Genomic DNA, 25854 nt, shown 5'->3' with positions numbered 1-25854 from the left:
AAGCGTGGTGGAAGGTAAACAGCTGTAGAATATTAGCTCAAGTAATTCGCCTTGCGTCTGGCGAGCAAAAAAAGAAAGGGGAGTGGGAATTCCAGAGACCGCCAACCGCTGAATCTCTCCAACTCTAGAACGAAGGTAGCGCTTCGAATATTTACCACACGACACTAACCCGCAGCCCGTGCTGTTTCTTTCTTTTTGTTCGGTGCCTTCCCCGGCCCCGGAATGCATGAAACCTTAATCGAAAACTTACGAAACCGACCTCGGGACAGAGGGCTTCCTACTGTAGTTTGGCAAACTTAACGAGCGAGGGTAAGGACACGGATCGACCGAAGCTCGAGGTAAGACCCCCGAAACACATAACCACAAATACGGTCGATTCGCACCAAGGTTTTATCTATCCTCACTTTTCTTCTTATTCTCCAACGCTTCTCGCCTGCCACGCCGTTCTTCGAACGCAGCTTCATTTCTCAGCATCCATCTATTATTATTTCTCCGCCAAATGTTTGACAAACAAGTTTTGCTTCTACTTTTGATCACTTCGTTGAACAAGATCGTAGTGCCCCTTACAAATTGCTCGAGTCTATCTGGTAATTCGATTGAAACGAAAGTTTTGTTTCGTTCGGTTTATCATATCAGTTTGTTATTCGACGTAGCGCTAATACGTAGTAGACATTGTAAAAATTAGATGTTTCTGCGATTTTCGTTTCAATCTGCTGGATCTGCAAACGATTGGACGATTCCTTAGGCTACTTCCACACGGAGATACGTGGATCGTGATACGCGTATGATACAGATGGCACGTGTATTAGCTTTGGAGGCGTCGAACAACGGAATGCGATTTCGGTTAATCTATGTCACGCTGTATGCTGTATAAATAAACGTGACAAATAACGTTGCGCGGAAAAAGAACACGATTCGACGCTGTCGTAGTTCAATTTTTTTATTGTTCGAATATTTCTGACGATAACTATAGCAGCCTCTCGTATTTTACTTTCGCGTCGTAGCTTGTCTCCGTGTGAAACTACCTTTAGTCCTCTCGTTCTGTACCGTTTGGGAAGCTTTTTGGAGCGCACCCAACACTCGCACGAAGCGTCCTAGTTTTACCACGTAATAAGAACGTTCACCGTGGGCACAATTTATCTTTGAAAATTCGCATATCCTTTAAATTCGCAGAAAACTGAAACTATTCGCATAAAGCAAATGAAATAAAGGAAACTCCGCTTATACTTTTCTCCGATCAGCGAGACACGCTTTCATGCTCACGCTGAACAAGCTTCGGACTAGATCGAAGCGCGCACACATTCACGAGGTGTTCTCCCTCGACGACAAGACCAGGGCTGAAGGCTTTCGAGCACTTCTCGTTTGACGCGTGCACTGTTTGTGTTTACAGAAGTCGAGCTTCAATAAATTCGACGCCCTCAGCAAGAAGACGGTGCTGCATGTGCGTTCGATCGACGCGGGCAAAGTGCAACAGCAGCTGAACGCCGTAAGCTCCCGCACTCTCTCTCTCTCTCTCTCTCTCCTCCTCTGGATACTTTAACATTGACGTACTTAACCCTTCAGCCGCGAAGAGCGCGTAAATAGCCTTCCTGTTTCGAGCTGTTGGCGTGGAATCGATCGTTTCAGCTCGTCCACTTTTCCTCTCATAGCCGAGCAAACACAAAGGAGCTGATCGGTCGAAAAGAAAATCCCGGCTGAAGGATTAACCTTTTAATTATAAAAAGCTACCACTGTCTTCTTCGAAATATTAGTTTGTCACAGGAAGTTACGGCATCCGGTGCTATTAATATACGAGTACACACTGGCTACATCTTTCTTTCATCTTCGTCTTAAAGGAAGATCTTTATCGTCGGCTTAACCAAAGTGTAGATAATCGAAGGGGTAATATTTAGATCGTACTTGCTAGAAGAGGTGAAAATTTATCGATCTCGTATCGAAAAGTACAAAAGTTTCTTACCGCGAATATCTGTGGTTCAGTTTACGATAAGTCCGAACAAGTACTTGATCTTTGTTTAGTCTCTGTTGGTTTACTCGAATTATTGCAAAATTGTTGCTTTAATAACGCGTAATGACGCGATACGCTTCTCAGAAATGATATAACGCAGAGCATAAAGATGTAAATATCCTCTTTAAAGACTGTGGTATCGCGTTCGAGTTGTCAACTCGTTCCCGCAATCTGCCAGTTTGCTCGGATCCGATCGGAGTAATTGGGACAAGGAAAACAGGCCGGTTAAAGGGAACGAGATGATGATACGGGTGAAAAATAAAAGAGCGAGGAAAAAGTGGAGGATCGGTAAAGGAATAATGGAATTTGACGGCAGGTGGGTCAAAACGGCGACACGAATCCCAATTGCCGTAGCTGCGGCAAGGTCGTCTTCCAAATGGAACAGACAAAGGCCGAGGGTCTAGTTTGGCACAAGAATTGCTTCCGGTGCGTGCAGTGTAGCAAGCAGCTTAACGTGGACAATTACGAGAGCCACGAGAGCACGCTTTACTGTAAGCCACACTTCAAGGAACTCTTCCAACCGAAACCGGTTGAAGAGTCCGACGAGCCTGGTAAGTCGATCACACCACACCGTTTACGCCACGTTCACCTCAAGCTCTGCTAGTCGTAGGCGGAACTCGCCTTAAAATAGCCTCCGATCTAATCTCCGCGAATCTTTCTCGTCGCTTTGATATCACCGCCTTCTCTCGCTGGAAATCACCACTACGTGATAATTTCTTTCTTCTTTCTTCTTAATACGTACCTCTTTTTTTCGCTGCACTCGTGACACAAACGTTAGATTTAAAAATCGTAACAGACAGATTCTTACGATGTGTCGACGCTGTAGACTTTAAAGATTCGCGAGGTTAACCCTTCAACAGCAAGTAAATATACGATACGGTGCTACAAATACCACCGCTATATATATATATATATATATATATATATATATATATATATATATATATATATAGATACCTATAGTTAAAGAAGAAATATCCAAATCCAGTAATAGATATAACATAAGAATTAACAACCACCAAAACCCACTAGTTACTCAATTACGTGACACGACGGATCAGATCCGCAGGCTAAAAAGACATTACCCTCTAGATTTTTAAACGTTAGATTCAGCTAGAATCAAACATACGATAATCATTTATAGTACCACGCTAGAATAATTTACTTATAATTCCCAATGAGAATTGATTGTAAATTACTTCCAAATAAAAAAAAAAATTTCATATCGTAGGAAAATCACACGGGAACAATTATTATTATTAACAGTTATTATTATTATTAAATTATAATTATTATTAACAGTTATTTATTTCCAAGTGGTTCGTTCTAAATTCTTGGTTACTTTGTTATCGCGCTGTCAAAGGATTGAAAGAACAGGAACGAACGAGATCTGTTTTTCCAATTTTCCATAGAGAATAACGAAGCGATAGATTACGCGTCGTAAAATAAATAACAATGAGAAAAAAATGGAGGGTTTGCCTTTGGTCGAAGGAAATACGATCGACGTTACGGACGAATGGGTGAAATAAACTCTCGTATATCGTGCGCGGCACCCAACGCTCAGGTCCCCCTCTTTAACGTAGTCACTGAAAATTGCTCTCCTTCCCCTCTATTCTCCCGTTCCTCCAGTCGTTTCCTCCCTCTATATAATTACACGTAAATGCAGAGAGATCGTTAATGCAACAAAGAGATGTCTTGTGAACTTCGTAGTGCGACCTCGAAAGCCGGAGCTGATCATACGGGAGAACGAGCCGAAAGAGCTGCCGCCTGATGTGGTCAGAGGTAATAGTTCTGACTGGTGGTAGTGTGCGACCAAGCGACGACTAAAGTCGTCCAAGAGTGGATTTTCTAACAGTTGCCTAACCGTTTTGCAGATTGCACCCATTTTAATACCGCTGATTTATCGTTAACAACGACATACGCATTTGTATTATCATAATTTTTTATTTTGTTTTTCTTCTTTCATACCCTAATCGGTTTTTTGGTTTGATTAATTCTTCATTTCGTTGTGGAGTGCGAGGATGCTGTAACGTCGAGTAGCGAGACAAAATCATCGTTGCATGACGACGATCTCGAGTCCGCGGTGGAACAATCGTAAAAAATACTTAATGCGAGTATCAAGCGAATTCGTAATTAGGATACGTTCTCGTATCTCTCTTATCGCGTCTTTATCTTAATAACAGAAACGTTGCCTTTCCATACGAGAATTCCTTAACATTGAAACTATTAAGATTTAAATTATTAGCTGCGAATGCGTTACGAGACACGTTTGATCGAGAAATAAGAGTTGTTTCTCAAGCACAGCGGACACGAGATCGTCGTGAACCGATTCACTCCGTTCCCAAACGACTAACTCGCTCGGTAAAACCTCTTTAGAGCGAACTCAACGATTTTATCACAGCTTGACTAGACTCCCGAACGCATTCAGAGAACAGAGTCGCCTACCGGGCCATTAGAAATCATAACCATCGCATCGACAACAGCGTATCATCGATGTACGCGATATATAGTGGCGGGATTACCGTCTTACGAGAATATCGGACGAAAGAAAAATATTATTTAATCTCCGTTACAGCCTCAGACAAACCGGACCTGGGTCTCGAGGAGTTGTCGAGCCTGAACGTGAAGTCCCGGTTTCAAGTGTTCGAGAAGGCCGGTACGGAGACCAACGAGATCGAAAGGTCGCCGTCGCAGATCGCTGTCAAGAGGTCTCCCAGTATCTTAAGCAAGCTCGCCAAGTGAGTAATCCATCGTTTCGGTAGAGTCACCTACGTTATTCAGCTCGTCGTATCGTTCTCCTGGCCTCACTCTCTCCTCTCTTGTTCCAACGGCCATATACGATGGCATCGTGGGTCGAGGAGATGGTTCTCAGCCGTGACACAGATTCGTTTCCACCAGTTGGACACAACGAGGACTCTGTGACTCCAACCACTCGACGTTTTTCTCGGAACGCTGATAATCTTTTAACTTATCATCCTTCTTTTTAATCGAATTCTTCTTTTTCATTTATTTCGCGTTTCCAACTTTTTACTTTACGATTCGTTTCGATAGCAAGTTGGTAGACGAAGCTATTTACAACCGTAGCATTGCGTCGGATATAAAGTACGTAAAAATATTACCCGTAGCTTGAAGGATCGATGGTTCAACGATGAAAATACGTGCAGCGTTGCAGCTTTTTAAATATCCTTTAACATGGCCTTTCTCATTCTCGTTTAGAAGCAACAGTCGGGAAGAATTTCTCCATGCAATTTGTCCCTCGCTAAAGAATCGAAACTGATTAAAAAATTAAAGCTGATACTGGAAACGCGTGCCATCCGTATCGTAAATGCGACTCGATGTTCCAATAGACTAAGAAGAAAGAAACGACGTAGCTCGTTAACCGAAGAAAGTATCGCAAACACGAAAGACTGGCGATTAAGTAACGCGATGAAATATCAAACGTACTAAATATCTGCTAAATATCTGCATCGCTGGAGAATGTGCAAGCGCAGACTTTACGAATATAAAATAGTAGGGCGAACGATGAATTTGCTAACGCACCCGTGATTGCGACAAGATCGTGTTTGATCGATCAGCGATCTTTTCTCGTGGCCATAAGCCAGTGCATAAAAGAACATCGTGAACAGGCACGTGTGTCGGCGTTGCTCGTGCGCCAGGCAATTAAAATTCGTCGAAATGTTTGTGACTACTTTGTACGTCTTTTTGTCCAGATTCCAAGCCAAGGGCATGGATATCGGAGTAGCGGACGAATCTCTGAATGGGATCCCTTACGAAGAGTCGAGCGAGAGCGAGGAGGATGAAGAAGCGGAGGAAACGGAGGGTGAGGAAACGAAGAAACATTTAATTGAAATCGAGACTTTACGTAGTCCGATGTTTCCAGCTCTTCTCTCAGGCTTTTCCCCTCTCTCACTGCGTTCCCTTTGCTCCGATTGAAGGCTGCCGTATTTCCGCGAGAGAGGCAGCTCTTTTTGCAAGCTTTCTCCTTGTACTCGATGGGAATAGCGTCATCGGAAAAGCTTCGCGTAGCGGTTTGACAGCTACGAAATAACGTTTTATCGTCAAGTGCTATAAGCGATTTTCCGTAAGATCGAGCGAATTAAATTCGGTCCGTGGAAGAATTCCTTAGCTGATGAAATTATTTTCTTTATACGATCTTTCCTCCCTTCATCGTCTTGTTCTTTGCTCGATAATACGACCTTTGCTAAACTCTTTATCGAATTTGAAAAACGTTTCTGTTCGTGTCTACGATATTGGAATATTTACCACACTATTAACGTCAGAATTATTAATTGCTCCGGTATTTGGAAATTTCCAATCGCTTGAACGAATTTAACGAATCCAAATTAGTCAAACAACGTCGAACAATCCTGAAAGTATAACGAATAATCTTTTCCCTTGAATGAAAAGTTCCAACTACGACGACGAATTACAACTTCGAATTATAAGTTGGAATCGTAACAGAGAATTATAACTAGAAATTATAATTTCGAATTAGAACGTCGAATTGTAACTTGGAATTATAACATCAAATTATAGCATCGAATTATAACTACGAGTTACAACCTCAAACGTACAAGTTTCAATCGTAACACTGAATTATCATTTATTGTACCATTGCAATGTTAAGACGACGAACTACAACTTTCGATCGCAGTCTTCGAATGACGACATCAAAGTATACCTTGGAGTTGTAACGTCGAACAATAGCGTGCGATTAATTCCAAATGGAAGCCTAACTTCTCAAATTATTCGTGTTTCACAGAGCTGGACAACGAGATCGTGAAGGCGAAACGCGCGACCCGCGAGCGTCCCATCAGCTTCACAAAAATGGACGACATAAAGAATCGCTGGGAGACGACCAGTCAGCAAGGGAGACGCGAAGTTCAGCGAGAGGCGAGGAAGGAGGAGATCGCTGGAATTCGTTCGAGATTGTTCATGGTAAAATCGCGTTCGTTTTCGGGCTCGTTGAACCGTTAGCATTCGTTTAATTCCGCGTTTCGAGGAAGAAACGATGAGCGCGGGGCGTTCGACATCGTTTCCAGAGCATCTAAATCGCCGGCGATGTAGTGCGGGGGTAATGGCATCGAGCCCATTAGACGTAGACGCAGAAAAACTTGGAGAGAAGGAAATGTAGCGCACGCATTCTCTCTTTACAACGAGCTTTGACGCCGAGTAACATGTGCACTGTAACGATTACGGAGGAACGCATCGCGACTGCGAATGATTTTGCTCGTTTGGTCGGTTGCTCGATCAACCATCGTGGATCTGACATTTTCGAGACAAAGCTCAACGACTTAACCTGGCAACCTGGCGATCGATTGACGAGAAGTCGTAGAAGCTGGTAATTAATTAACGAGAGGATCGGAAAGATATAACAGCGAGGTAGGAAAAGGAACAGAAAACTAGCGATCGATGGAGAAAGAGAACATGGAAATAACGATTTGGTGGTCGGTTGATAAAGAGAACGTAGAAATGATAATAATAAAGTGGAAATAATAATCGATCGATCAACGAGAAAAACGTAGAAAGGACAAGTTAACGAGGAACTGATAGAAAAAAGGTAGAAAGTGAAAATTGACAATTTTTTTCCATATAAGGAAAGAAGGTATCGCTCGTAAGTAATCGAACGCTTTGATAGGTTTGTAACAACGTTGTACGAATCGTTGGTGAAACGTACGAATCGAAACGCGTAAATTGTTACTATCTATTTCTAAACGCGCGAGAAAATCGTTTATCAACGCGTAATTCCCACTCGCGATCCTGTAATTGCGTTACGCGTTGCCAAAAATACGCAAGTGTCCGGGCAATTTTGAACAGTACTATAATATATCTTTGTGGAAAGATTTATCATCGTCTCGGAGAAACGAGATCAAAGGGTATTTCGTGTAGCTAACGGAAGACTCGATTTCTGTTGCAGGGCAAACAGGGTAAAATGAAGGAGATGTATCAGCAAGCGGTAGCCGGAAGCGAACGCGTGACGAAGATCAATGCGGCCGAAGAGATCCAACACTCGACCCACGCTCGTTCCATCAAAGAACGATTCGAACGAGGCGAGCCCATCGCTGCGTCCGACGACGAGACGGACAGCAAACCGAAACCGGAGAAGGCTGACGAGGAAGTGATCGCAGCAGGTGCATTTTGCCCCGCGAACCAACGTATATTTAGAACCCGTTAAATGTAATTAGCCACATGGATCGGCGGTCGAAAACTGCCAGCGGCGACTGACCGCTGAATTTGCTACCATGTGCGCTAGAAAGATCGTACCTAGAGCGTGCTCTCAAGATAGATATCGTATAGGTCGTATAAGTGGAAGTGCACTAGCTCTAGGCATCTTCTTTACTCTGTATCTGTTATTTGCTCTTGCAAACCGATACTTTGCGAACACTGTTTCGAGATAAATCGATCGATGTTACACAGGGATCAGCAGGAAGTCTCGGTCGCTGTTCCTCGAACTGGACGCCACGGCGGCGAAGACTGGGCGACCGGTGACTCCGGTGAATCCGAAGACACCGGCCGAAGCCCCACGACGTGCCAGAGACGTAAGTTCTCCTTTTATTTGTTTCTATACGTCGATCAACTGTGTTAACACGTTCGAGACCGATGGTATAGTATTATACATATGCCATGCAATATCTCGTCGCAATGACCAACGACAACGTACGTACGCGCGTTATCTGTATTCTTCGCGTCTTCAGTTAATTCTCGGACAATTACGAGCGTAGATAACGTTCATACCTATAACGTGCGTGTTATATAACTTTCTCATTTTTGAAATAAATATCCTTGGCTATTGCACGTCTGTCTTTTTGGAATTTTAACCGAGAAACGTTATTTCGCGTTATGATACGCGTGGTACGTCCAATGAACGTTCGACGTCAAAATTATTGCGGAAACCCGACGACATACCTGTACAGTGTGTGTCACGACGTATTTCTAAATAAAAATTGTCTAAAACGTGATTTTTGTATTCTTATATTCATCAACTTCGCGTATTTTTTTTATCACAAACGTAGAAAAGCTTTCGGTCATTCGGGAGAGTATCGCTCAAAGTCATATCGGTCTCGAATGTGTTAAAATTCCCGAATTTTTATCTCGCTCTTGTTTCGACGAACAAGAAAACTTTTAACGTTACGAAGACCGGCTATTTCCGTAGAACAGAATATGTTTTCTCATAATCGTAGAGATGTTCGTCAATTTGAAACATCTTATCCTTACGTGGTAAGTTGGAAAATGTTTCTCCAACTTTGCAAGAGCGTTAAGTAGCGTAATCGATTTTCGATGTTGGTGGGGAGGAGCGCGCATTTTGAATTTGTGATCGACAAGGTTAACGGTTTGAAATCTCCGAACGAAGGCATTCATGGGACGACAAGTCTCGGATGACGTGGTGCGCAGCTCGGACACCACCGAGGAAGTTCAGGTGGAGACCTCGGACATTTCGAATAAATTCAAATTTTTCGAGTCCTACAAGGAACCGGAAAAACAACGCAAGCAGTTCCGAATTACCCCTCCGCGCGATGGTCAAGTTAAGGTTCGAGGCTATTCTCGAGTGCAAAGTGTTCTTGATCGAAGAGTGTGTCTTAATGTTCTAACGAAGATTGCGTTGAGTGAAAAGTAACTCTAATTCTTATCAACCCTTTCAACGCTGAGCTCATACGTCGTTACATACGAATTTTATTTATTCGTCGAATGTCGAGGCTTGCGGCAAAATTTTCTCTGTAGAAACATTTCGATTATTTGAAACGTTTAAATTAACTATCGCCGCTCGAATTCATCTACGTGAAATTATATCGTATCGTATAAACGAAAAGCCACAGGTAGAAGATCAGAGAGCGTTTATTCGCGAACCGCAGTTGTATAAACTGCTTGTCCCCGGACAGGTTCGCGTAAAAAGCTGATCGAGTTCTACCGTATAATTACCGCGATGACACACATTTTTTAACGATTACGTGTTCACCGTTTTAAAAGCTGACATACGAAGAATACGCGTTACTTTTGTTCCAAATCGTTCGACGCTGTTATCGCAACGCGTTTGCCACGACGTTTTAACTCACAGTGAAAGGGTTAACATAATTCTATCGTGTGATTTTTTCCATTCGAAGACTAATAATCCCCGTAACGTGATTCAACAGCTTATCGCATGGAATCTCTCCACCTCGATAAAAATTGCGTTGCATGGATAATCACCGACGTAATCACCGTCTATATCTCCGAATTCCTTAAATCATCGAACCGTAGTCACTCGACCAATCGCTTCCCACTTGTCGATGTAAAATAGCGACAAGAATTACCTGGCGTATTCGTCCGCGTTCACACAACGTATCTCGCGTGAAAAATATTTCACTTTCTCGAGCTTATCGATCTTTCTTCCAACTATTAACGGCGGAATCGTAGTTAAGGAGATCGGTCCTTGATAAAAGAGGCCGAGGAAGCTCGTGAAAGCTCGGAGCCCGCGAATACAACGTACAGTGCCACTTGATTCCATGGCTGTCCTTGAACCCCCTCGAGTGGTCAGCAGCCATACTTTTACCGTTAGTATTCCTACATCCTTCCATTCGTGAAGAGAGAGAACAGACCGATGTAGAGGCGAGCACACCACCGTGTGGCCCTCCCAGTAACTCACGAAGGGGGAACACAGTAAGAGCCGTGCGTCCTCTTCGTGTGAACGGCATAGCAACCGCCGACACGCTGCTGCCAGTTCGGAGTTTGCCGGGGCCAACGAAACAAAAGGTTCCCTCGTGACGTCTCTCTCTTCGTCTCTTCGTTTCGATTTCCCATTTTTTCCCTCGTTCGCGTCGCCGTCGCCGTGGAAGCTGCATATTCCCGGTATTGCTCCGCCGTCCCAGGGACAACGAAAATTAAAAGTGAGTAAAATCATCGCGTTACGTCCGATAGAACGACGAAATATTGCTGCACGACTTGTAGAAGGTACGCGTGAACGGATGGATACGCTGTGGCGCACGGAGATATTCGAATGCTTCTAGAAAGATTTTATACGAATGCATCGTGTGTGTTTTACGAAACATTTTGGAACTCTGTGAGCTGTAAGAAGGTACCGTTATCGCGATTACGTTAGCAAAGAAATTTGAAAATGTATCTCGCAGGTTACGAGATATCCGGCGTAAATACGCGTTTAACGTAGTGAAATTATCTAAATGGTCGATTATCTACCGTATTAACGATCCACGATATTCGGTAATTAGACTTCTTAGAGCTATGCATTTACCATGGCTGTTGAAATTAGCCGATGAAATTGTTAAATGTTTTGCATAACGTTTCCTGTGCTAAGCGTTCTCGTATATTTTTACGAGCCGCTATACGTCTCTCGTGCTTCAACTCTGTTAAACCCGCTTTTTACACGGTTAGTTTTTATGTTTCGACGTCCCGTGGTCCAAGGCCACTCGGGATAGGCAAGCGAACAGGAAGAGGCGGTTAAATATTCTCCGGCTCTCGTTTTGCGCTGTTTTATACGTGTTACAACTTACTCGTCGCTAGTATCTCGTAACGCGACACAGCGCGATCAAGAAGAATTTCTGAAAAATCGTTTTTCGGAGCTAAGAAACGCTGGTCACCGGGTATATTCGTTCGTCGTCCGACTCTCGTTTTTGCGCTGTTTTATAAATGGTAATGGGATTTGTTGTTGGAACTTGGTAATGGAACGGGAAGTGATTAAGAAGAACTCGCGGAAGAAGGCTGTTTGTGGAATGGCGATATCAATCATCGAGTTTTCCGATGGATCTTGGGAAAAGTTGAGACAAACGTTGAGTTGAACGAAGCGTGTGCGATCGGTGGTAGCCAAATTGCCGGTGTTCGCTGACCGATAGCATGAAATATTGAAAAAATACATGATCGGTGTAGAAAATTGCCCGCTTTCTCGAATCCACTTATCCGCAATAACGGTACAAACACTGTCGATATAGTTAACGTGCAATGCAAATGCATACGCTTTCCTTTTGAACAGAACTATCGATCGGTTTGCGAAAGAAAAACTTTCTTCTTTTTCGTTCGCCTCGTGGCCTGCGCTTTTAGTCGGCCACTGGTAGAATACAAAGGAGCGCGTCAAAGAATCTATAGAAAACACACGTAGACATTGTATATCTCGGTCGAATCAGTGTGAAAACAAACGAGATCGTTTAAAGCGAAATGTCTCCTTAATTATACACCGTGTTATTGAATCTTCCCGTACGAAGCGATAAAAATGTTGCTCTTTAATTGTCGTCATTGTCCGTGTTATCTCGCGTGAGGCAATAAATGAATGGAACGAAAGGCGAAATAAATCACCTTCTCAACGCGATGCTCCATCTTGTTTTAAATAAAAAGTAGCGAAACGTCATTAATAAAGATTCGTACGGGGCAACTCGAACTAATTAGCTTTCTCCCGGCGTAAACCTATAAATCTGCGATCGTTGCACGGTGAAACCTTACTCTTGTTCACGTTTTGCATCGGTTGTAACTACAACGAAAGATACGTGGTCGGTGCGACTATTCTCTTCTTTTTTTTTCTTTCTTTATTCTCGCAACATTCTATCTCGCAACTCTGGTATTTTCCTGGTCGACGTGTCTGGCAGGTAATATCCCGTGAAACACGTTCCTCCGCGAATCGTGTGCATCGTAGGGACGGCCAACAGAACCCAGTCGATTCTGCATTGTCATCGCGTCTTCAGCTTACCTGCTGCTCAGGTAGAAATCCAACGGAGACGCTGTACACGTATAAAACCATTCGAGCTGACTCAGAGGTGCTGCGATTCGTGGAAAGAAATACCTTTATTCCCTTGATTTCCTGCCTAGCCTCGCGTGTTCTCGCTTTAACCAACCACTTGAATAGCCAATAACAATCGAACGCAAGTAATAGCAATTGCAGTCGTATCTCGTGTTTATTCATGGGCGACACGTTTCTTTCTGTTGATTTCTAAAGTTAGACAAGAATTAACCATCGGTGTATTAACCCTTTGTGGTTTGAATTGCATTTTTGGAATTTTCCCTTATTTCGCTTATAATCGATGAACCAGTTTTCTACGCATTCTTTAGATAATTCGCAGTTTTTTTTTTTTTTTTTTTAATATAAACTTCAACGTGGAATCTTCTGAGGAAGAATAGCTACACCTACGATTAGTTGCTACTATCAAATGGTCGTTGTTCGTGATCCAGCACTTTTGCACGCTACTGTGCGTTAACATATTTTTATCGAATCGAATTGCAAGGTAAAAAAGATAGCGTCGAGTTCGGTTCAACATGGAACCACAGAACCACAGAAACTTAAGATCTTTGTGTTTTCTCAACGTTTATAAAAGATTCGTTTCGACAGATGGACTCCCCGGAACGTGAGATCTATCGTGACCCGGACGTAGTCAGAGCTGAAGACAGGGTAAACGAAGTGGTGCACACGGACACCGCCAGAAAGATGCTGTCGATCTTCCGGCAAATGGAAGAGAACGCGTGCAAGAAAGAGCTTCCAAATGGACCCAAACCTTTGAAGCGTTTCACACCACCACCAGAGGACAAATACGCAAAACCAACAGCCTCAGACTCCGAAGAGGTAGAGGACGAAGATGGCGACGAGTCCGAAGGCGAAGACAGCACCGAGGAAAGGGATCCAAACTACGTACGAGCTTCCGACAAGGTTCGTATACGGTATACGCGGATAGGTGTCATTGTTCTCGAACGCAATAAATGGTAGCGTTTATTAACACGAAGTCAAGGTACCCGGTCCTTGAGATTCCTGCGTTATGAATATGCACGAAGAATCGTGGGAAGAGTGGCTGTAAGGCGTCTGATAGCGACGCAGATATGCAGATGAAGGACACCTGTCGCTGCCTTCCGAATAACGTGAAATTACATTAACAGAGGCATCGTGAATCTATCGCGAGAATCTTGTCCATTTCTAAAGAATGTCGTCTAGAAAATCTTAATAGAGACGCAAAAACGAGAAAGGATTTTCTGTTAGATTAATCGACAAGTTATCGTCGGATTGTGTTCGGACGTTTAAAAGTGTCTTTAAAAAGAAAAAAGAAAAACTTGCAAAAATCTAAAAGAAAGATAAATATATCGAGCTAAATTAATTAACGAGATACCACAGGCATCGTTATACGTAGAAATTATGGAAACACGTATTTCAGGTAGAAGACGAGTTTCTGAAGCAAGCACAGAACGCAGCCCGCGCAAAAACCTTGTGCGCGAAATTCGAGCATTGGGAAGAAACGGACGGAAAGACGACGTCGAGTAATCAACATATCGCAGAGATGGAAATTGCTCAAAACACCACCGGAGAACAGCAGAGCATAGAGTCTGCCAGCAGTCTGAGAGCCCGTTTCGAGTCGCTCGGCTCGCAAACGAACGAGTCGCCGCGCACACCGAAGGTCAAAGTCAATCGATTCGTGGTGAGTACTCTTTCGTAGCAACTACTTCGTTCATATCCATTCATCCTCATCCGAGCAGCTCATTGATCGAGACTCGAATGACAGCTCTGGAATTTTTTTCTCTCTTTTGGTGTATCAAAAATATCCATTTGATTTCCAATCGCACTGCATATAATAGAAACCACTTTTTTTTCTTCTTCTCCTGTGTGTTCGATGTATAATTTTCTTTTTTTTTTTTTTCATTATCTTTTGAGTGTGAAGCGTGGCTCGTTTATCGCATGGTGTGCCTTGATAATCGTTGTTTAACCCTTGGAAGCTATCATAGGTAAAATTTTACAGCCGGTAGGAAGTTTGTTTGAAAATATTATCGCCACGCAATAAAAACGTCACGACGTTAGTCTGTTTGTAATTATTAGACTGCCAAGTTTTATACAAATGTAGCTGTAGACGCGAGTTTCTTCGATGATAGCTCTTAAGGGTCGATTCTCTCAATTTTGTACAAAACCTTGGTATATTTTTTATTTTCTCTTGCCAATGTATGCGCAAAATGTGTGAATTTTCTATCAAAGCACGATCTACTTGCCCTGCGACGACAGCAACATAATGCTATTTATGTTTAGTTACGATATTTTTATTTTTAATTTCTTCCTACGACGAGTAACTTTGTATGGGTCGTTGTAATATAACTGTACGCTCAACGAATTTATCAACTATAGTAATTACTGAAATGTCCAGCGATAGAAATAACCTGTTTCGTTTTATATCTCGTGAAATATTTGATGATTCTTTGAGCGTACGCAAGATATACCGTACACTGTTCAAAAACAGTTAGAGGATCGTTTTTCCTCTCGCTCATTTATACATCTTTTTTATCGACTAACTAAATCTATTAATCACATCGTTAATCAAAAACTTCTATGATCGTAAAATTAGAAATTGATAAAACTGAGCAAAGAACGAGATTGAAACGTACATAACGATTCGAACCGATTCGAAAGCAACTCGTCTTCCGTTAATAGCTTAAAATCAATCTCTGTCTACAGAGATCGTATCGATGAAGCGTTCGTTCAGGGAAATTCTCCATCTGTATCCAATTATCCATCTGTATTCTATTAATCGATATAGTAAAACTGTTCGTAATATCCTCTAATCAGCTTGAGCAGTGTATCACGAATTTCAGTTTCGTTATCAGTAGTTACACGAACTAACGCGAGCCGCTGACAAAAGCATCTAAAAGAGGAAACATAGAAACTGGACCTCGGCAAGCCAAAAAAAAAAGAGCATAATAATTATTCCTCGCAAGAATGGTAACCGCACTAAACAAAACAAATTCTACACAGCATGACTAGTTAGCGTGATACCTGTGAAGTGTGCCGATGTGTCTGGTAATTTTGGTCTTGAGATTGCCGCCTGCAAAGTGTTGACCAAGCTTTCATTCGACTATGATCTAGTGATACTATTCTCTGTTGAACGCGAACAGTAAATGGTGGAGCGGAAATGGAGGATCGATACGGCCCAAGAGGATGGACCGAGGAGCCTGAGAAAAATGGAGCGAATAGAATTAAAGGATACGCGAAACAAGCACACGATTACACACACAATGTGGATCACGAATTCGTAGAAAACTTGCGCTGCAATGGAAAAATGACAGTCGACAGCTTCGTTGTTCGGATCATTGTGCGGTTTTTACGTTTTTTTAGAAGTCTTTTTCTAACAAAGCGTTCTGTTAGTGAATCTAGCGTAGATTGTATCATATTGTATCGTATTATCGCGAGAGGCAACGAACGAAAGATATCGGATACGTCGAGCACACCGCGTGCGTTAAAAGAAAAACCTAGGCCTGGCGAAGTAATTTAAGCGGATCAATCGATGGAATTGAAACTCGTAATTATTTTAAGCGTCGCCTGTGTTCCGTAGTTACCTGTGCGCTCCGATCCATGTGCTCGACGTGTCCATGAAATAATTCACGATCGTTTTAACGCTCTCGCTAACTCGTTTCCCCGCCGCATGAACGTGTCGTTGCCACTCGGTTACCAAGTGGCATTCTTCCAGTCAACCTTTTACACGAAACGATATACTTTTCGACGGATATACGAAAGTTTGTACGACAGAAATATGTACGTGGCCAGTGATATTCTATCTTCGATGCAGGTAGAGGCGAGAACAATAGCAACGAAACATTTATATATTTCGTATCGCGTGCCAAACGGAGGTTGGAATTGCATCGTTAGATCAGTTGTTGCTAGTCCATTTTTAAACGAATGATCGAAGCGTAGCATTTATTGATCTTATAAGGAAACGATAAGTATCGATTTTAGCCGCTAGTTTCTCATTGATTTTGCACTTTGCCGATGTTCATGTACAGTTGTGAGCGATAGCTTACGTGTCGTAAGGAACTTTGTTTCAACGTTGTTTTAGGAAATCACAAATGGGTGCCAAATTTATTCGAACGACGGCTATTTCTATCTTGTCTACCTGCATCGTTTAGATTTTCCACGCTTAACCGACATTCTCATTTTTTGCCAGTGCCAAGAGAAAATCAGAGGCGATAGGATAAGAAAGTCGAAGACCTTAGGAAAGAGGGCCTTTGAGAATCGTAACGAACACTTTTCATAACATTTTGGGAAAGATATCTGTGCCGTTTCATCGCGTGTACTGTATCAGTGCGATCTAAGTTTCGAATGAAACGCGGTAAGCAGCCAATTCGCAACAGGAAACCTGCAAATACAAATTCGAAGCATCGAATCGAGAGATTAAGATTGCACCGTAGAATCAAGATCCGAGCTAGACTTATTTAGAATCTACGAGCTTTTCGACTGCTTTACAGAGTTTCGAGTCTTTTTACAGCATGTCGCGCGGTAGATTGTCATCGCTATCTACCGATAGAAATGATCAGAGAACGATAAAACTAATCACCGACTCATCGTTGCCTGGAACTCGACGGATCTTCTCACTGATACGTCCCAAAAAATCGTAATATCGTTTCTACAAAGATAAATTTACATTATATATACATTTGTACGTATTTATGCGACAAAAGTTTAGTATAATACGATTAGCTGCCTGCGAGTCCTTTTGCATAATCGAACCAACGTTATTCTTACAATTTGTCGAGCTACAAGTAATAAATTTCCAATATGAATAAATTTTCTTAAATCGATGACGTTATTCCACCAAATTCGATCATCGAAGAAACATTTCATACGGATATACATAATATAGTAGTATTACGTTTCGTAATAAACTAAATGAAATATTACAGGTGAATTTCGCTAGCTAGAAATCATCCGATTATCAGAAAATAGTCAAATCGTAAAAAACAAATCCACGATCTACGACTCTCTTCTCTATCCATCGATGCTATTGGTTAAATAAAAAAGTGTTGTGCAAAGGGACTCTAATGATCGAACGCTTGCATTCAAAGGGTTCACATACTATTGCGAAGGTTCCAAAATTGGTGAAGAATTTTCCAGATTTTCCAGTGCAACGAGAGAATCTGAAAAATCGAACGTCAGAGCTTCGTTCCTTACGTAAGAGATAAACCGACCTCGAGTCTCACACGAACGTTATCGAATAGGCTTTTTATATAATTTTTATAATGTTCGGTCGATGAACGATACTAGGGAGCCTCGTCGTAGCCGTTAGGGTTAGGGTCTTCTACGATGGCATTACGCGACGAAGGTAAGAAAGAAAGAGAAGAAAGAAAAAAGAAAGAAAGAAAGAAGGAAAGAGAGGGCAAATATTAATTCCTTCACCATTGCCAACGCGGGCGCACAGTACGCATTCATATACGTATACATATAAATATATATATGTTTATCATAGAAGAACGACGTGTATCGAATCCCCCATGATCTATTTAGACGAGCGCACCCCATTCAGAAGGAGAAAGGGAACAGCCCCTGAAATTGATTTCGATCGCGTTGGGAACGAGACGTTGGCACATGGCGTTTCATTCGTCGATATTGTAATGGTATTTTCTGGATGAAATTGCGTTTAAGTTAGCCTGTTAACCAGGCCATTCTTTGACCAGTAACTCGTATAATTAAACGTTGACAAATACGAATCAATTGCAATAGGATCGGCTTTAATCTTTGCACGAATGTAAATATTATACATTTTATTTTGAACAAAAACGAAGCAACAAGTAAAAACGTAAGGAAAGATTGTTGATTCAAACGACGAATTAATTCGTCTTCCTCGGTTAACAGGTTATCGATCTCGGTAGACTGGCGAGAAATGACGGTGGAAACAGGGCTTAATTTTCTAATTCTTGGTTCGCGCGTACGCCACAGGAATTGCAACGAGAGAGAATGAAAGCGCGAGAGAGAATGCGAGAGAGAAAACGGTGAATTAACAGTGAAAACCGAATCGAAGTACAATTTCGGGGTTCTCTCGAAACCTATTCCTTTTTCTTCCTACGTCAATCAGAGGATGTCGAAGGAGGTGCAATGTTTTAGAGGCATTAGCGAACTTTTTTTAAATCAAAAACAAACTTAAGTATTATAATAGAGAGAACAAGATCGAAAAGGTATATATATTCTCTACGCGACTTGGTATCTCCTATCCTTCGTTGATGATATATCGATCGAGGGATTCTCTTAATCGACGATGAAATTTAAGTGCAATAATTTTAAGGGTTGTCGAGAACGAAAACACGCAATTGTTTGTTGTTAATCGGCGAGAGAAATATTTATGTAAGCAATTAGTTAATCGATCGATCGCTTAATTCTTTCACGGCCTACTATGCGATGATTTTCACGTGTAGACTTTCGTTGCGTCTTTGGATTGTATAATTTTTAGCGAGGTATCATATTCTTGTTCTTTACCTTTCACGTGTAACAATTTATTACGACCATATTACAAATGATAAATAAAAAAGGCACATCCTGAAATGAAAATACGTATGGTGTGAATTGCGTGATAGAAATCGGAACACTTTCACAGATATTCTATATAAAAGGCGCAGTGCAATGTATACCTAAGTTCTTTCAGTTTCATCTATCAACGACAGTCGGCCTTTGGAATTCTTCTTATCGAAGATCTCTTTCGAAAACGTAATAACGATCACATGCACATGTTCATCTCTTTTCCTCATTAATCCATCACACACTTCTCATCCAGCACTTTTTTGTTCACCACTCATTTTGCTTTCTTCCAATCTAAAATCGACGCAGGAGATTCAAGCGAGCTGTACGGACGTGTGCGAGAGCTGCGAAAAGAAAGTGTACCCCCTAGAAAAAGTGGAGACAAATAACAAAATATTTCACAAACAGTGCTTCCGGTGTCAGCAGTGCAATTGTGTGCTAAGGTAACGTTTGCAATCTTCGCTGAAACTTATTCCCTTTTCTCCCTGTAACCAACCTAACCCCCCCTCCACCGTCTCTGTTCTCTCTTCCTTCAGCACCAACCGATATATTACAAATGCCATTATATCATCTGTAAGACGTTAAAAAAACAAGAGGCTATATTTGCAAGATATGATTTCTAGAATCGTATCTTATAAATATCGCCCATTTTTTTTTTAACACCCTGTATAGCTGGAACAAGGAAAATAAACGATCGTTTTTTCCATACAGGATGGACACGTTCACCTTAAATAATGGTAAACTCTACTGCATCCCGCACTTCAAGCAGCTGTTCATCACACGAGGAAACTACGACGAAGGTTTCGGCGTGGATCCACACAAGAATAAATGGACGACCAGCTCGAGCAATCCGACGAGTCCATCGCCGATCGCCGTTTCGAACGGCGATCTTTGATTTCTCGCGGATTCTCGCATGTTGTAATTAAAAGAAGAAGGGAGAAAACGATGAAATAAGAGCCCTCGGCGGCTATGAAACTGCTGTTTATGCGAACGAAGCAAGATCCGAATTGGTCGGGCAGCAGCAGAGAAAGATCCGTGGATACTTGAATTTTCCAAAGACAACTGCCGCATCAACTTGCGAGTCGATCAAACTGACCGCGAATCGTTTTTAGATTCCTTTCGAATTATGTAACTAATCGCGCCCTAATCACGTTATTAATCGACAAGACTCGCGACGAAGATTTCATTTCGTCTATCGTCCTCCCTATTTCCTTGCTGTCATTTTTAAGTATTTTATTTTTTAGACTTGTAGACACCCCTATTTGCCAATGCCCTATTTTAAATTCCGCTTAAATATTTGTTACATTTATTAAAATTATTATTATTATTATTATTAATATTATTATTATTTTTTACTTGTATAACTCTTGGTATTATTTTATTATATATGTTGTATAATACAGAATTTCATTGCGCTTTATAAAATATCGCGATCATTCATTCACCTTTTGAAGATTTTTGAAACGGTTTTTCATACATCGTGCTCCTTTCATATATATAGCGAAGGTAAGTATTTTGTATAACAAATTGATATATTGGAGAAATTATTGCCCAAGATTTTGGAAAATTTCTTTAATTTTGACAAGCGATAGAATATTGCAACTACTGAAGAAGCACGAAGAACGAATCCTCCAGAACCCAAGCAATCTGGTATTAATATTCCACGTGAAAAATCAAAAAGTACCTCCTTAAGTAGAACATAATTCCTAATATTACGTATCTAAGACAGCAATTAGTATTATTTTAATAGTACATATTATTAATCATTTAAATTAGTACGTTCAGTATTTTTGTTTCAAACTGATGTATTTTATTAATCGCAGAAATCCTTGCCGCATTCTTAACTACGTTCTAGTAAATAAATCAATACTATATTGGGATAAGAATTTTTAGAAATATTCCACGGCCTTGCACGCAGCTATCCTTTTAGGAGAAGGCGTTTCAGAGGTCATTGGAGAGACAGGCGAATGGCCAATAAATATATTGCCCCACGAGCTTACCCGCCTTTTATCTCATTTCATTTCCTGAAAATGCCCTGAGGCACCTTTTTCTTTTACGTACTTTTACATCTTAACATTAATTACTTATCATATGTCTCCTTTTATTTCCGTCTGTTCTCCCGAGCTGACAGGAAGAGAAATACTCTATTCATTATCTTTCACGATTACGTAACGTTGCAAATAATGCGGTGCATCTCTGCAGATGGCGTAATAGTCGTATCAATGACGCATCGCTAGCAATCGTTACCATCCACGTGTATTAATTATTCGCATCTTTGTGTTTTTCTTTCGTTTATCTCAATTTATTAAGTATCGCGCTTCTTAAAGCAGATGATCAGAGAATCTGTGTAATTCCAATATCAATCTTTCGTGATAAATAATACGATGTTATTTTCAAAATAAGACAACTGTCACAGTGATATCAGAGAGGAAATGTGAGTGCTCGTGTTTATGATTCTGGTTGTTCCCAGACTGCTACTGCCCTCAGCGGTCAGATGTTGGAAGTGTTCCACGGTAGCATATACAAGAACCTACTTAATTCTACTACAAAGTATACTCGCTGTGATTCCACGCTACAAGAGCCTATTTCATTGTATGGAAAAGTTCATACTTTTCCATCCGAGATAGACAAGTATGAGAATAATAAAATGGCGCAATAATTACACTTAGTTACCTCAGAAAGAGAAATTAATTGTTTATTACATCTTTTTTTAGGGAAAAAAGATAATATTTCCTACCAAACGATAATAAATCAGAGGAATGACGCAATAACTTTAATATATTCTCTATACAGGATAAGTTTTTAGGTTTAATATTAAATTTATTTCCCTCGCGATAATGTTGTTGTTATAATTAAAAATAAATTTCATTTTAAAAGTAATTTCAGTAGTTGATAGGCTACGAATAATATATCTGAGGTGATATATTTGCAGAAAAAGAACCTCTCGGTAACTGCATGGTCGTCATCATCACTGGGTTGATCGAATGTTGTGATCGTTTGGGGTTGTTTGGCATTTGCAAGTGTTCCGCAGACTAATAAAACCAGTTAGCTCGAAGAACCATCCACTATTGTGGGAAAAAGCTATTGAAACGAGTGCTAACAACTAGAAATAACAAGTAAACTAGCAATAATGAGAATCAACTAGAGATGACAAGCAAGTATTTGCTTTGTTACGACTACGTATCACGAGTACAGCTCGGTGATGAGTGACATTCAAGAACGCTGTTTATAAACATGCTCTTGCACATTTAAGTAAACTTTTATGACTGCTACTCGCGAACACTGGTAGTTAAAATTTCCGAACCCCAATCAACATCGTAATAGTGTCCGGAAAGGTAAATCCACAATGTCCACAATGGAAATATCCGCCAGTGGGAACGTGCTCTGTAATCTCAACAGTCCTGAGAGTTGTTCGCGAACTGGAAACGAACAGAGGATTTCCACTGAGGAATTTGTACGGGAACAGTTCACAAACTCCAGTGTTCGACCAGTGGGAACCGACCTCAAAGATGACAACTAGCAACTACCAACGATGACGATTAACGTAAAGACGCTTCGCTGTATTCTAAAGTTACCGCATTGCATTTCCATAATAAATAAAACAAAAGAAAGTTTGAGTTTTGAGTAAAAAATCTCAGCTTGTCGCAGATCTTTACATGTTGCCGAATGTTTCGACTCTCAGTCCCTCCATCTCTTTCATTCTTGTTTAAAAAGAGAGATTTTCGTTTCTTGTTTAAAAAGATTATAATAAACAATTTCTCTTTCTCAGGCATTCCTTAATTATCGTGTGATTTTGTTATTCTCATACCTATCTTGGATAGGAAAGTATGAACAGTTCCGTAGAACCGTACAACGAAATAGGTTCTTGTAGCGTGGAGCCACACAGCTAAGTATACCTCGTTTATGATGGAATTGAATAGGTTCTTGTATATGCTAGCGCGGAACACTTTCAACACTTGGCTGCGTGGTAATGGCAGCACCTATACCGTGGAACTACTAGAACAATAAGCGTGAGCATTCTAATTTTCTCTCGGTTGTTATCATTGTTTATTTCGAACAGAGAGTACCAAAGTACAACCAGCTAGTTACTTTCTTCGTCGTACCCTCTAGCGGGAAATTGGCAACGCTTTCAAACAGGAACAGTAAGCATGCACCATGATTGTTTAATCCATTCAAGACCCATTAATTATTTCTTCACATTATATTTCCAACTTCTTAATTTTTAAAGTTCCTAAATTTAAAATTTACGAATTCTCACGTGCTCAGATTTTCTAATTATCAAATTTTTAAGTTCTCAAATTTTTTCATTTGTTATTGTGCAGTAATATTGTATTTTCACATATTATTTCATTGCTTGGTCGTTGATGGATTAAATAACAGCTCTTTCTACGTATCCTTTTGCAACACAATCGACGTTTCAGATGGAAATCTGCATCGATTCTATAGAATCGGCGAAAAACGCGATCAGAGGTGGTGCAACGAGACTCGAAGTTTGCTCTGCCCTTTCCGAGGGTGGTTTAACGCCCACTCCTGGCTTTATTCGATTACTTAAAACCATTTCACCGTTACCACTCTACGCTATGCTTCGAACACGTTCTGGAAACTTTATATACACGAAGGAAGAAATGGATGTTATGCTACTGGATTTAGAACTATTGAAAGAACACGGTGCTAGTGGATTCGTTTTTGGTGCATTGACACCAGACAACGAAATTGATGTAAAATCTTGTCAGGACATTCTTTCTGCTGCTCGACCATTACCAGTAACCTTTCATCGAGCCTTCGACGAAGTCAACGACCCCTTAAAATCCTTGCAAATTTTAATAAACCTCGGTTTTAAAAGGGTTCTGACTTCTGGCCAGAAGGATACTGCCGAGGAGGGGTTAGAATTGATACAGAAGCTCGTTCAAGAGGCTCAAAATAAAATTATTGTGATGCCAGGTTCTGGTATTACTAAAGATAATATCTTAAAAATAAAAGTGGCATCTGGAGCGGAAGAGTTTCATGCATCTGCTAGGAAGATGATGACTTCGCATGGTACAAATAGAGTTAAAATTGGCGCTAATAAAGAAACTTGTATCATGATGACTGACAAGGAAATGGTAGAAGAAATGGTTCGAACTATTTCAGTTGTTTTTTGAATATGATTTTGATGATTTCCATGATTTTATCAACACTTTCAACAATTCTACTTGTCAAAAACACTAATAAATAATAGTTCATAATAAACGAATATTTATCAAAAAATTTTTACAACTTTATATTAGACAAAAAGATGTTTCAAATTGTCTGAATTTCAATCTCAATAAAAATTGATAAAATGTTGAATCATGTTTGAACGTAAATTGCAATATCTATTGTTCCGTAAAGTACGAAATTGAGAAAAAATACGACGATATGAGTTACGCAGATACACTAACTTTAAAGCGGCATAAAAGGCACGAAAAAGTGCGCGCAATAGCAAAATTAAATTAATAATGTAAGTTATATAAATAAATACTTGTATGAAAAAATGATTGGAATGCTAGTATTGTGATTTTATAAAAATATAATTTCCTATCTCGATTAGACACTGTAATATCAACACAAATATCCTTAAAATGCAAACGTATTCTTCTGCACAATAAGTTCAGCAGATGTCAGCGTTTAAATCGTAATGGTTTCACAGTACATAGAATAAGTAGAATCTATGTTACGCGTTGGAAATTATGTATGAGAAAGGATTACCTTATTCTGTCGCGAAGAATAGAGAACAATCATTCGATGATTCAGAACCTTTGAAATTATCTCGACGTCCTTCTTTATGCATGCAGAAAGTTAACTCGGAGTCTAGATTTCATCATAGTTTCTCTTTAAAAATTAATTTTTAAATAATCATTACTCTAATATCAGTTTAGTATTTCAATAATATATGCTCTACTATAAACTGTACGTATGCACATTGATATTAATTGTTAGTATACCATTAAACATGAAATTTGAATCCTCCAAATCCCATAAACACTATCAAGGTCCTCTTGCATAATTGAATTAGTATCATTAGTAAGATATTACAAGTTACAGGTCACATGTTACCGACACTATTAAATTCCCTTGCATAATCACAATAAGCTTGGTGACAAAATAAACGAAATTGTACATCACAATTACAAGTCATCTGATTGTTCTATATCAGCCATTTTTATTTTTACGTTCCAATTGTACGAATACCCTTGTCCTTCGCTGTACGTAAATTACTTCATTTATATTTTCTAAAAATATTACATTTCCCACTGATATTGTAATGTCCAATTAATATCCTATAATATTACAACTTTTACCTTATTTTATCGTTTAATCCTTAATGAGTTAACATTTCGATCGGTCTCAACAAAAATTATGCGTTCGACTTGAAGTGGCCACTTGCATAGTATCATAATGGCGGGTTTTCATAGATCGCTCAAGAGACACGAGTGTTGCAAGCGATGCAATAATTTCGCGACGAATATCTTTGCGACTAATTTCGAATTGCAAAGATTTGCGCAACAGGTCGGTGCATAAGGGGTCCTCGCATGCGGAAGATGACGGCACTAGCGACCAACTGCAGACCGTGCACTTTCGATTTACGGGGCAACGTGAAGAATAGTGC

The 25854-nt window shown here is 40.5% G+C and overlaps 3 protein-coding genes across 21 annotated transcripts in view; 2 read left to right on the top strand and 1 right to left on the bottom strand.

Annotated features, from left to right (window-relative positions):
- Positions 1–20651, top strand: part of LOC117164501 (uncharacterized) — a 75011-nt gene extending 54360 nt beyond the window's left edge. For 6 of the 17 annotated variants that reach the window (XM_076624788.1, XM_076624771.1, XM_076624778.1 and 3 more), the window contains 14 exons: positions 270–338; positions 1391–1486; positions 2322–2556; positions 3716–3787; positions 4581–4743; positions 5716–5825; positions 6768–6943; positions 7923–8136; positions 8423–8544; positions 9357–9533; positions 13308–13622; positions 14119–14379; positions 19536–19669; positions 19938–20651. In XM_076624788.1, coding sequence (XP_076480903.1) covers positions 270–338; positions 1391–1486; positions 2322–2556; positions 3716–3787; positions 4581–4743; positions 5716–5825; positions 6768–6943; positions 7923–8136; positions 8423–8544; positions 9357–9533; positions 13308–13622; positions 14119–14379; positions 19536–19669; positions 19938–20121 — 2328 coding nt within the window. In that variant the 3' untranslated portion in view covers positions 20122–20651. Of the gene's footprint in view, positions 1–269; positions 339–1390; positions 1487–2321; positions 2557–3715; positions 3788–4580; positions 4744–5715; positions 5826–6767; positions 6944–7922; positions 8137–8422; positions 8545–9356; positions 9534–13307; positions 13623–14118; positions 14380–15838; positions 19260–19535; positions 19670–19937 lie in introns of those variants that run through there. The other 11 variants (XM_076624786.1, XM_076624785.1, XM_076624784.1 and 8 more) reach the window with 6 other exon arrangements.
- LOC117164502 (erythroid differentiation-related factor 1) overlaps positions 1–25854 on the bottom strand; it is a 90493-nt gene that overhangs the window by 63366 nt on the left and 1273 nt on the right. The window lies entirely within an intron of this gene.
- LOC117164509 (copper homeostasis protein cutC homolog) lies at positions 20774–24742 on the top strand. 3 transcript variants are annotated; one of them, XM_076624793.1, is made up of 3 exons: positions 20774–21573; positions 23287–23368; positions 23648–24742. In XM_076624793.1, the coding sequence occupies exon 3, from the start codon at positions 23648–23650 to the stop codon at positions 24365–24367; it is 720 nt and encodes a 239-aa protein (XP_076480908.1). In that variant the 5' UTR covers positions 20774–21573; positions 23287–23368; the 3' UTR covers positions 24368–24742. The 3 variants fall into 3 exon arrangements, with proteins under 3 accessions (XP_076480908.1, XP_033203529.2, XP_076480907.1); XM_033347638.2 differs by having other exon boundaries at positions 20774–21660; XM_076624792.1 differs by having other exon boundaries at positions 20774–21857; positions 21941–23368.

The sequence above is a fragment of the Bombus vancouverensis genome, chromosome 15, assembly GCF_051014615.1.
Source record: "Bombus vancouverensis nearcticus chromosome 15, iyBomVanc1_principal, whole genome shotgun sequence".
NCBI lineage: Eukaryota > Metazoa > Arthropoda > Insecta > Hymenoptera > Apidae > Bombus > Bombus vancouverensis.
The sequence above is the reverse complement of the archived record's forward strand: the minus strand, read 5'-3'. Positions and strand labels throughout refer to the sequence as shown.